The 12808-nt window shown below is 51.5% G+C and overlaps 1 protein-coding gene across 1 annotated transcript; it reads left to right on the top strand.

The window, feature by feature from the left end:
* The first annotated feature begins 3938 nt into the window (after positions 1-3938).
* MEDAG (mesenteric estrogen dependent adipogenesis) lies at positions 3939-12561 on the top strand. Its single transcript, XM_013007769.2, has 5 exons — positions 3939-3952; positions 4052-4161; positions 6860-6972; positions 9945-10230; positions 11260-12561. The coding sequence occupies exons 1-5, from the start codon at positions 3939-3941 to the stop codon at positions 11382-11384; spliced, it is 648 nt and encodes a 215-aa protein (XP_012863223.2). The 3' UTR covers positions 11385-12561.
* The last annotated feature ends 247 nt before the right edge of the window (positions 12562-12808 follow it).

Below are 12808 nucleotides of genomic sequence, written 5' to 3'. Positions count from 1 at the left end.
ACTTCTTGCTTTGTCCTGAGAAGACCCGGCCCTCTGCAGATGGGGGCGGGGCGGGGGGTGGGGGGGAGCGGGCAGGTAGCTCAAAGTTTGCCATAACCCGCCCCTAGCTGGGTTTGTAAACCCCAAGCCCCAGACCCAATTCACTGCCATCAGAACTGCCCCTGCAGGTTTCCAAGACTGTAACTCTTTACAGGAGAAGACAACCCTTTCTTTCTCCTGGCTGGTGGTTTCAAACTGCTGACCTTTCAGTGAGCAGCCCAACATGGAACCACTCTGCCCCCAAGGCTTGTGAAAACACAGCCAACCCAAGGGAGAGAGGGGAATGCAGCTGGGCAGGGAGGTGTGGGCAGCTAAGTTCTGGGAAGGCGGGTGTGTGAGTCCTGAGAGGTTCCGGAACAGCGGCAGAGCCCCAGGGTGCAAACCAGGGCTTGGATTGAGGGTGTGTTCTGGAATATTTAACTGAAGTTGCCATAGAACGTTCGGGCCCCCTGGGACCCTTCTCAGCAAAGATGGCCCCTCAGGGATGCCACACAGCAGAGCAGGCTATGACCTGGATGTTGCTTGGGAAGGGGCTTGATCCAGTTCTGCCCCCCTGCCTCCAGAGGCCACCCTGAGGGGCCACAGCCCTCTTCTATTTGTGCTTTGGGACAGAGTGACCGAAATATGGCAAGTCCAGTCTAAGGGGTGAGTCAGAGATGAGTAAGCACCAGCTATTAGGACTGAAGGCCTTTGCTTCAGGAAAGAGACAGCGCTGTACCACTCCTCCTCCCACCGTGGGAGGGAGGGAGCCCCGGCAGGCACCAGCAAATAAATGACATCTTTCAGATGCCATCTTTCGTAGTGGCACCTCGGTCAAGCACCTGCTAACTACCAGGCCAGCGGGCAGTTCAGACCCACTCACCCCTCCCCTGGAGGAAGCCAAGGCTGTCTGCGCCCCCAAAGAGTTAGTCTCAGAAACCCCAGGGAGTGGTTCCAGTCTGCTCTAGAGATCTGGTTGCTTTGAATCAGAATCCATTCTGTGGCCATGGGCTTCTTCACGGAGCCTGGAAACAAAGCAAAAATACAAACCAAACAACTGGAAGGGAGGGCTTTGTGTGCCGGGGAAGCCTTCCCCACTTGAAATCAGAATTGCATCTCAGAGGCAGGGGGCTGGGGGAGGAAATGAGTTAGGAATCAAGGTTGTAAAGATGAGAGAGAGAGAGAGAGAGAGAGAGAGAGAGAGAGAGAGAGAGAGAATCACTGGACTCGAGAGCAGAGCATGCAGAAGAAAGAAGAAGACCCAGCGTGATTGCAGCCATAGGTTAGGTGTTGAATGAGAACAAGCTCCTCTCAGTCCTGGTCGAAGGCCCTGTCGCCACAGTTAAAATAATTTGGAAAGTGTGGTCTGGACACTCTTGCTCTGAACAGCTCCTGGCCAGGAGAAACTCACACAGCAGGGGCGGCCTGGCAGCTGAGCATCGGGAACAACAAGGGGGCACAGGACCTGGGTGCAAACACAGTCCACAAAGAACACTTTGGAAGGGTCGCAGCCATTGAGTGAGAGTGTCTGTGGTCTGGGGAGGAGCAAGGGGCAGTGGGGCATCATCGAGTGAAGAAAGGAACAATCTGCCATCCTCTTCCCTGGGGCATGGTCTGGCTAGGATGTGGGTGTATCACAGGGCAGGCCTGCCCCTGGGCTGAACGGAGAGAACCTGCTAGAAAGGAAGGAAGGACTGGGCTGGGGGAAGCACTGAGCCGTGGGCTCTCAGGGAGCAGATGGCAGCAGGCATAATCCACATGGGTCCTGAGGGGCAGTGTGGCCACTGAAAGGGCCCTGAGGGCCTTGCTCTCAGCTCTTAAGGACAAGGCAGCAGGGAAGAGGCATGTGGAGCCCTCTCTCTCTCTCCTTGGTGTGAGAAACGAGCACACCAGTTAGTCTAGAGCAGCCCCAGTGGGTTTTGCCAGCCCACTTTCCCGTGCAGCTGCCCCTGCCTGTGAACGAGTTCAGGGTTTAAGAAGGAGTCTTCCCCTCAGAGGAAGCCCTGGTGGCCCCTTTGGGGAGCGCTCTGCTACTGACCCAAGGCCAGCAGTTTCAGGGCCACCCCACCAGCTCTGAAGGAGAAAGGTGGGACTTGCCACTCCCTTCAGGAAGGACTTAACTGTCTTGGGAATCCTCGGGAGCAGTTCCTCGCTGTCCCATAGGGTCGCGAGCAGTCGGAGTTTGACTTCGTGGCATTTGGTCCATGGGTACATGTGCAACATTGATTTAAAAAAATTATTTATGTTGACGGAGCAGCTTGGGGTCAGGATGGACAGTTGGCACGTATACAGGTTGACTGTACAGTCTGTGGAGGGACTGGAGAGGGGAAGGGGGAGGAGAAGGAAAAGGAAGTCTCAGATCCATCCGTTATATAGAGGGAAGGGGGTCTTCAGAATGTGGAAAAACAGAATGAAAAGATTAATGGTATTTCCTACCCTTCTGCCCCCCACCAAACTCTTTGAAACCCTCCTCACAGGGCACATCTCCCTGAGAAATCCCCACACCAGGTGCCATGGGGTCGAGGGACACATGGCCGTCCCACACGTGGAGTTTCAGAAACACATCTCCAGGGTTTTCTTTCTGTGTCCCCTGGAAGCGACCTAGACCCACCCACGCTTGGGGAGTGTGTTCATTGTTTGTCCCACCCAGGGGCTCCTCCGCTGGAAACGCACACTCTCATTGGAGTCAGGTGGATTCCAACTCACAGTGACCCCACAGGACCAAACAGAATTGGCCGCCCACCCCCCACCCCTACCCCTCATGGGTTTCTGCAGCTGTCAGTCTTTACAAGAGCAGACTGGCTTCATCTGTTCCCCATGAGGCACCTGGTGGGTTTCAACGCTGAGCTTGTGGTTAGCAGCCCAACACTTCACCAACTAAATTATGGATTAAAATAGGCAGATCCCGCATATGTACATGGGTGCAGCCAAGATCTTTCAATGCACGGAATTCAACAGTAAGGGGAGTATTGACTTCCTGAGGCTACAGGGAGGGGAACAGATAGCTATGATGACTGTATAAGCCCTCTTGAAGGGAGCACACATTCGAATTCAAGGAGAATGGACACATGGGATGGTGTAAGTTTAGGTTATAGATATACTCAGGGTTCAGGGGGGTGGTAAGGTGGGGGAGGGAGGGGATAAAGGGGAGCTGATATCAAGGAGTTCAAGAAGAAAAGAAATGTGTTGAAACTGATGATGGCAGAATCTGTACAATTATGCTTTACCCAATGGAACTATGGATGGCAATTCTATCTGTAAGAGCTCCTAATAAAATGTTGAGATCGCTGGAGAAAATAAATAAATAAACAGGCAGATCTCACCTTCATTTGACACCATGATTTGGAGCTGTGACAAGAACCTACCCCCTACCTGCCCCCACACTAAATCAACTCAATTTGAACTGTAAGTCTTCAATGAAGGAGATAACCCCTCCTTCTGCAGAAGGGCTAGGGGCTTCAGACCACCAACCTTGGGGTTAGCAGCTCAGTAATTCAGACACATGGATGACAGTCTTCACGGGCACCACCATTCCCACTCCCTGGTTCTGAATGGTTTCTCCCCCATTAACATCAACTCATTTCCCTCCGAGCAAAACCTAGACCCCTTCACCTCCCACCCACCTCTGGTAACCACTGTTAATCTTTGGTCCCTCTGTCCGTCTCCTGTAAGTGAGATCGCACAGTATCTGGCCTTTTGTGGCTCATTTAATTTGCTCAGTATGCTGTTCTCAGGGTTCATTCACATGGCAGCGAGCAGATGTACAGCTCTTACTTCAAATCTAACACTTGTAGCCTCAAAAGATAAGGGTACTGACCAAGGTCAAGGCCAACTCTGAAAGCCCATACTGTTGCCAAGCCATTCTGAAGACCATGGCCACGTCAGGGTTGGGCCAGGCAAGGGCATATCCAGCATACAATATGGCTGTGTCGGGGTAAGGAGGGTGGCTTTCCTCAAGAGTCTATTGATGTGGCAGGCACTGATTTCGATGGGCAGGGACATTAACTTTACAATGACCTCTGCTTTTCTGTAGGTATGTCGAACTGACCAACTACTGCGATTATAAAAACTACAGGGAAACCATTCTAAGCAAACCAATGCTGTTCTTCGTTAATGTGCGCAGCAAAAAAGACACCTCAAGAGGTAGGTGACTAAGTCTTTTGGATGTGGCTCTGCTTTACTGGGAGGTGAACAGCAGCAGCCTGGTGAGGGTGAAATGTTGAATGGAGAAGGCATTGTCGGTATCAGCTTGTGGCAAGGCCAGGAGCAGGGTGCCTGGCATGCTGACCCATCCCAAGCACGGCACAAGCAAGCAGAACCAACCTCTCCAGGAGTCTAGGGAAGAAGCATTCCAGTTTTCTCTTGCACTTCCTGTCTAGGCAGGAAGTGAGCTGACCTTTGGTACTTCCTGTCTAGGCAGGAAGTGAGCTGACCTTTGGTACTTCCTGTCTAGGCAGGAAGTGAGTTGATTGTCTATTTGTCTGAAATGAACTTGCTGTTCTCTAAAGACTTCAAGTCCATTTCGGTTTTCCTTTTCCTTTTTTGTTAGCCTCTCAGTCCAATATTTAGGTTTGAGTGATAAGGCATCTGGAGGGATGTTTGTTTTGTTTTTTAAAGAAGTACACTGTATATATTCACACAACCTATCTGAAGAAAGGAAATTAAAAATATCCCGTTAGACCTTCCGTGTACCGTATGTACTCGTGTATAGTTTTTCAGCACATTTTTAATGCAGTTTTTGTGGTAAAATTAGGTGCCTTGGCTGCTATTCGGGTTGGCTTATACTCAAGTATATATGGTATATAGTTCTCTTTCTTTCCTCCCCTCAACCTCCCTCAATATCCTATTCACCCCCCACCCCTCCTTGTTCTTGCCCATGGCCTCCTTGTACTCATTGAAGTCTTGTCTTTTGATGTATAAACCATGTTTGCGTCCACCCCCCACCCCCCGCCCCACTGCCTGCTTCCCTGTACTTCTTGCCTAAGGAAGAAGTGAGTTAGCATTTTGAGTCTGCATGGATTGTACAAGTGATTGGAGTGATGATGATGATGATATATATAAAACCACCTGAACCCTGGTAGTATCTGGTTGTATGTTGGGCTGCTCATGCAAGCTCAACAGTTTTAAACCACCATCCGCTCCCCGAGAGAAAGACAAGGCTTTCTACTCCCACAAAGAATTACTCTCACAACCCACAGAGCATTTTACACTGTCCTAAAGGGTGGCTATGAATTGGCAAGGACTCAATGGCAGTGAGGTGCTCTTGCTTTGTTTTGAGTCATGGATCGTGGAAGAAAGACAAGTTCTACCTTGTCCTGGAGGGTAACTATGAGTTGGAATGCACTCAACGGCAGTAAGCTTAGTTGGCATCCTTTTGATCTTATTAGGCCAGGTGGCACAATGGTTAAGCACTTGGTTGCTGACAAAAAGGTCGCTGGTTTGAATCTATCAGTTGCTCCAACAGAGAATGATGTGGGAGTCAGCGCCCTTAAAGATGACAACACACAAGCCCTATGGGGCCGTTCCACTCTGCCGGGTCGGCATGCTAGGAGTCAGAATTAACTTGACAACCCTTGACGACCACCACCATGGATCAAACGCCACTTTCTGTGGGAAAAGGGCTAAGACTTACAATACATCACAAATTGATGGAGCATGGCCAGAAGGGCCATATTAAGTCATTAACCAGGGTAGTTGGAGATGCATTTCCAGAGGACATCAGACTTATTGGTGGCCCACAAGTCTAGTTCTCCAATTCTTCAGACCCAGTGCAGGCAGCCTGCACCCATCTCAACATCCCTTAGTGCCTGGTGCACAGCCTTTACAGTGAGGGTAACTTAGAACTCTGTCTCGCTAGACCAGTGGTTCTCAATCTTCCTCATGCCGTGACCCTTTCATACAGTTCCTTATGTTGTGGTGACCCCCCCCAACCATAAAATTATTTTTGTTGCTACTTCATCACTGTAATTTTGCTACTGTTATGAATCGGGCGACCCCTGTGAAAGGGTTGTTCAACCCCCAAAGGTGTCGCGACCCACAGGTTGAGAACCGCTACTCTAGACAAAGTGCTTGAATCATTAAGGAAACGGAGCTTGCTCTGGGGCAGGAAATGTTCCGAAGAAGTGGGTTACTCACATGTCACATGTCCTCATAAGTAAACAGGGCACTCTGGGAGCACCGTGGTGATGCTGCAGTTGGGTGGGGCTGCAGTTGTAAAGGTCCACCACTGGAAATCATCCCTGCTCCTCGGGAGAAAGATGAGACTGTCTACTCCCATAACGAGTAACAGTCTCAGAAACCCACAGCTGGAGTTCTGCTCTGTCCTACAGGGTTGCTATGTGTTGGCATGGACTTGATGGCACTGAATTAGGAACTAGTAAATAACCTTCCCTCTGCTTAGATGGCATAGAGTTGGGCACAGAGGGCCTCGGTGAGATGCAGTGCCATCCCTGTTTAAATACCCAGCCATGACAGCCAGGGGTGACATGCAAACCGGCCCTGGACACGCTTCAGGTTTGCTCCTCAGGAGGAAGCTGTTGGGGGGGGGGGATGTTGCATTTTGAGGCGTGTGTGATAAACAGCAGCCCCAGGAGAGGCTGCTTTCTAAGTGGCTTGTCCCGTCTGTCTCCCGGAAGTCCCTTCATGCCAGCACCATTGCCCGGAAGTATCTTTCCAGAATAGGGGTGAGGCTTTGCAGCCTGGGTCAGAAGAAGGGGTGAGGGAGGCCAATTAGGAATGAAACCTGCCCTCCCAGGGGCATCACTGCCTGGTGGGCTCCCCGAGAGGGAAGTCTGTGTGACACACACACACCCGCTGACAGGTTCTGCTTCCTCCCTTCTAGAAAAGACGTATGCATTTCTGGTGAACACCAGGCACCCGAAGATCAGGAGGCAGATCGAGCAAGGGATGGATTTGGTCATTTCTTCTGTGATTGGGGAAAGCTACCGACTACAGGTGAGCCACTGCCTTCTGGAGCCAGATGGCTGGCCACCCAGAGGCGCCCTTGGCTGCGAACCCTATGGTGCTGGGCTGCTGACCCACCCAGAGCTGACCCATCCAGAGCCATCTTCAAAGAACCCACTCCTGAAGGACTCTGGAGAAGCTGCTGCTACTTCTGACAGTCCCCCAGAGTGCAGTTCTCCTCTGACACACACGGAGATGCTGTGGGTCAGTGGAGACACACACACGTGCATGCACACACACATGCACACACATTCATGCACACATGCGCACAGGCACGCACATATGTGCACACATGCACAGGCACATGCACGCAGCCACACACACACGCATATACATACACAGACGCACACACAGGCATTCCCAAGACTGTAACTCCTGACCAGAGTAGAACGTCACATCTGTCTCCCAAGGAGCTGCTGGTGCTTTTGAACTGCTGACCTGTGGCTAGCAGGCCAATGTGTCACCACCAACCCACCAGTCGGCTCCACAGCCTGGGCTTTACCCCACAGAGAGCAGGGCCCTGAGAGGGCCACGCGGGCGCCGCCAGACCCTCCGAGGCTCGATGGCTTTCCTCTTACTCCCCATCAGTGGGCTGGTTTCCCTGCAGCTCAGAAGGGGCTTCCTAACGTCTCTGGGGGAAGTGCTCATGAGCTTTTCCTTTTTTTGGCATATCCTTCACCTATCCCACCATTTAATCATTCGGTCGTAGCAAGAAGCGCTGTGCCGTCATGGCCACAATTGATTTCAGAGCATTTTCTTCTCGCCCTCATGGTGGTTAGCTATCCACTCCCCCGACTCCTCCTCTGCAGGTCCCCTCGGCTCTGACCAGCCCAGTCACTCTCTCCCTAGATCTCCCTGTGCTGGGTCTCTTCTCCACAAAACCATGCAACACACAGACAAGAACCCTCCACACTCACAACAACAACCACGACGACATGACACATAGAACAGTCTCCATAGAAAAGAAAGCAGACAATATTAAAAACGGAAACAATTTTATTTATTCATATTTAAAATTATTTATTTATTTATTTAATCATTTTATTGGGGGCTCATAAAACTCTTATCACATCCATCCATCAATCCATTGTGTCAAGCACATTTGTACATTTGTTGCTATCATCAAACTCAAAGCATTTGCTTTCAGCTTGAACTCTTGGTATCAGCTCCTCATTTTTCCCTCCCCACTCCCCACTCCCTTATGAACCCTTGATAAGTTATAAATTATTATTATTTTGTCATATCTTACACTGTCTGACATCTCTCTTCACCCACTTTTCTGTTGTCCATCCCCCAGGTAGGAGGTTATATGTAGATCCTTTTCCACCCCACTCTCCCTCCACCCTCCCAGTATCGCCACTCTCAGCCTTGGTCCTGAAGGGTCCATCTGTCTTGGATTCCCTGTTTCCAGTTCCTATCTGTACTAGTGTCCATCCTCTGGTCTAGCCGGATATGTAAGGTAGAATTGGGATCATGAAAGTGGGGGTGGGGGTGGGGTGGGGGAAGGAAGCATTTAGGAACTAGAGGAAAGTTGTATGTTTCATCGTTGCTACACTTCACCCTGACTGGCTCATCTCCTCCCCACAACCCTTCTGTAAGGGGATGTCCAGTTGCCTACAGATGGGTCTTGGGTCCCCAAGTTGCACTCCCCCTTATTCATAATGATATGATTTTTTGATCTTTGATGCCTGATAACTGATCCCTTCAACACCTCGTGATCACACAAGCTGGTGTGCTTCTTCGACGTGGGCTTTGTTGCTTCTGAGCTAGATGGCCGCTTGTTTACCTTCAAGTCTTTAAGACTCCAGATGCTATATCCTTTGATAGCCGGGCACCATCAGCTTTCTTCACCACATTTGCTTATGCACCCATTTGTCTTCAGGGATTGTATCAGGAAGGTGAGCACACTGGAAACAATTTTAAAATGGATCAAAAGGGAGATCAAATGATATGGTATTCCATTTTAACCAAATGACATCTGCCACCGTCGACTTTACAATAACCCCCTGTCTGACAGGAAGGCTAGTCACACCCTTTGAATATGGTTGGAGGGACTCTCCGGAGACTTTGACTCCCTTTCATTCCATCCTCCAGCCCCTGGAGCTCCCGGAAGCCGCCTGCTGATTAGAAATTGGCAAAGAAGAAACACAACTTTGAACAGGCAGTTCCACATGAGGTGGAATCCAAAGGTTTCACTGTTTTTTTCAGATGTCAGGATTTTATTGTATTCTTTAGAACAGTTTTATTGGTATGTAATTCCCATGTCATACCATCCCAATCATTGATTCATATCAAGAAGAGTTGTACAATCATCCCCACAATCCATTTGGGAGCCTTTTCTTTTTTGAATTGTTATTAGCTCCAATCCCCCCACCCCCATCCCCCCATTGCTCCCCTGCCATCCCCCCAAGGAACCATGAATCCAGTTACTGTCTCCAAAGATTGCCCCACCCTAGATTTCATGTACGGAAAAAGATGTAAGAAACAAACAGACAAAACGAGGAACCATAGCAAAGTTAAACAGGCAACAGCCTCAGACAAAAAAGGAAGCAGACAATATGAAAACACTAGAACAAATTTAAAATGGATTGTGTGTGTGTGTGTGTGTGTGTGTGATGCTAACAGTGAGGAAACCCATCTGTCCAGGGTGAAAGGGAAACGAAGGTTGTAATGAGCCATGGTGAACTCAATCAGTTACTGTTCATGGTTCCAAACCGGCCCAGGCTCACCGGGGTCCATTCTGACCCAAAGCAACCCCACAGAACAGAGTAGAACTGGCCCTCTGGGGTGCTGAGTCTGTGGGTCTTTATGGGAGCAGGCAGCCTCGTCTTTCTCCCAAGGTGCGGCCGGTGGTTTCAAACTGCTGCCCTCATAGTGAGTGGCCCTACACGTAGTCCCCTCCGCTACCCAGGGCTCCTTGTTAGAGTGGGGAAAGGAGTGTGACATGTCCCTCTCTCTTTCAGTTTGATTTTCAGGAAGCAGTGAAGAGTTTTTTCCCGCCGGGCAATGAAGTGGTGAACGGAGAGGCCCTGAGCTTTGCGTATGAGTTCAAAGCCGATGCGCTGTTTGATTTCTTCTACTGGTTTGGGCTCAGCAACTCCACGGTCAAGGTTAGCGGGAAGGTGCTGAATTTGTCCAGCACGAGTCCAGAGAAGAAGGAGACCATTAAGCTGTTTCTGGAAAAGATGAGCGAACCTTTCATTCGCAGGAGCAGTTTCTCCGACCGAAAGTTCAGCGTCACCTCCAGAGGTAGGCTCAGCATCCTCAGGCACCGGTGGGGGAAGTGCGATGCACCAAAGGGGCAGGCCATGTCCTGGGAGATGCTATTCTTGCGTGCCGACAAGCCGATTCCAACTCATAGTGAGCCTGTGCGGCAGAGGGGAAGAGCCTGTAAGGTACCCTGACTTGTGAGTGTTAGGGGGCCACCACGGACGGACGGACGGACAGACGGGAGAAGGCACAAAGCTGTCTTGGAAGGAGTCTGGCCAGAATGCTCCTTTGAAGTAAGGCTGGCGAGACTTGGGCCTGTCACTGGGAGGCGCCAGTCTCATGCTCAGGGCTTGGGGAGCACCAGTAAAAGAGGAAGACCCTCACGGAGATGGATTGGCGCACTGGCTGCTTTCATGGGCTCTAGGACAGCAAGCAGGATGGCATGGGGCTGGGGCATGTTCACTCTGTGGGACCGAGGGCCGCTATGAATCGGAACAGACCCCATGGCACCGGGAGAACCGCCGCAGCAACTGCCTGTGTTGCTGTTCTTCAGTGCCGTCGGGTCAGTGCCGGCTCACGGCGACCTCTGGTACGAGACCCCGCCTGGTCCGGCACCACCTCTGGCCTGGTTTGCCACCACCCAGGCAGCCACTGTGTCCATCCGTGCCGTCCAGTGCCTTCGTCTTTCTCGCTGGCCCTCTGCTTTACCAAGCATGATGCCCTTCTTCAGGGACCAGCCCCACCTTCCCACACCCTGTCTGTGTGTCCCGGGTGTCTGGGTCCTCAGACATGGGGGCCTCTGGTCACGCTGTGAGAGGTCCATACAGCGCCCTGCAGACCTGTCCGCAGCCCACCCTCAGGCCCCTGACCTCCTCGACTCGTCCCTGTCAGCACGCAGGGACACGTTTCCGCCCAGCCTTGGGAGTCTCCCCTGCCAGCGGGATGCCCGCGTGTTAGTGCATGTGTTCCCTTGCGTGCCCTGCGAGGCAGGGCTCACCAGCATCCCTTTGTGGCTGGGTTGTTTGCTTGTGATGGGAAATAACGCCGACTGGTCTGCTGTGTCCTCAGGGTCAGCAGATGACGTCTTCAACTGCAATCTGTCACCCAGATCATCCCTCACAGAGCCGCTCTTGGCAGAACTGCCATTTCCAAGTCTTCCGGAAGCCGAGGAGACGCCCAGCCAATGTGGCTGAGTGGCTTTCACCTGCTAGCAGCCACTCCATCGCCTAGGACCCGGGCAAGATGGGAGGAAGGGGAGGGGACCCGAGGGGGCAGGAGGCAGGCTGGTCAACCCCTCCTCTCTTCTCCCTGGTTGCTGGCCAGGGCCTGCTTCTTCTACATCCAGGAGCGTATGACACCCCACACCTCCCCCTCTTCCTCGAATGGGGTGGGAATGAAGAAGGGACTTTGGACTTTGGACACTTCTCCAGGGAGACCGAGGAGTCCCGGCCATTGGCCATTGGGCTGCCTGGCCATTGGGCTGAGTGGTTTGTATCGTGGGGATATTCCGGGCGGCCTGACTGGAGTGTGGACCCACAGGGTTGGCCTTCTGCTTGGGACATTCTTGTCTGACCCCGGGCCCGGCAGGCACGGGCACAGCATGGCGATGCTTTTGTCAGCCTGGCTTTGCAAGATGCTGTTGACCGCCATCACCAGGATGGCGCAGGGCATTGCCCATCTTGCCTGTACCAAAGCCTTGTGAAACCCATTCCCAGTACCTGTCACGGGGGGGTGGGGGTCAGGCTGGTGAATGTGGTAACCCTGTGACTTACTGCCTGGAATTTGAGCTCCCAGGCCTCCTGCTCAACACAGTGGCCCATGTACCAAGAGGTCAACTGATAGGGTCCCCAACTATGACAGGGGGAGGGTCATGTGTACCCGAGCATCACCCTTACTGAAGCAAGTGTTTATGTCCATCGGGCATCTCAGATGAACTCTGAGGGATGTTTACTGTAAAAGCACAATAGAAGAACACGATCCCAGTACCATACTGCATTGTTACACCAGCACAGTTTTCATCTCATAGCTGCAGGGGGCTGGACTCCTCCAAGGAGGGGGAGAAACACCCGCCCTCTCCATAGACAAAGCCTCATTCATAGGAAGGAAGGAGTCGCCACTGAGGCTTCTAATGAGGAAGGCTCATGGTCCCCAGGGTCATTGACTCCACCCCCTTCTCAAAAGCGTGCCCGTCTCATGTGTTTGGCTGACACTCCTGATTGCTCCTTCCTTTCTATTTACCATGTGACTTACGCCTTTGTGCAATGAGATCATTGCTTCCTGGTCAATAGTGTATTGATTAAATTGGCCACCAAGCCCACTTGCCTTCTTTCCCCTGAGGTCTGTGGGCAGTATGTTTTCCTGGAAACCTGACTCCATGACAGTGAGAATTGTGGGCTTTTTATAGTGTGTGTGTGTGTGTCTCACAGGCTGAGAAGAAAGAGCCTTTTGAAGAGCAGGGTCATCGAGTCTTTGGAGCAAAGAAACATTTGCCACTGATCTTTCAGGAAAGAAAAAGAGGAAGATGCACATTGGTCATTAGATTCAGTAAGACATGGAGGGGATTCACAAGAGTCAGTTTCAGACGCATGTAAACAAGTTTTAGGCTAAAATCATTAAA

Source organism: Echinops telfairi, unplaced genomic scaffold (genome assembly GCF_000313985.2).
Source record: "Echinops telfairi isolate 266 unplaced genomic scaffold, ASM31398v2 ScPeMD7_2565;HRSCAF=3150, whole genome shotgun sequence".
NCBI lineage: Eukaryota > Metazoa > Chordata > Mammalia > Afrosoricida > Tenrecidae > Echinops > Echinops telfairi.
The sequence above is the reverse complement of the archived record's forward strand: the minus strand, read 5'-3'. Positions and strand labels throughout refer to the sequence as shown.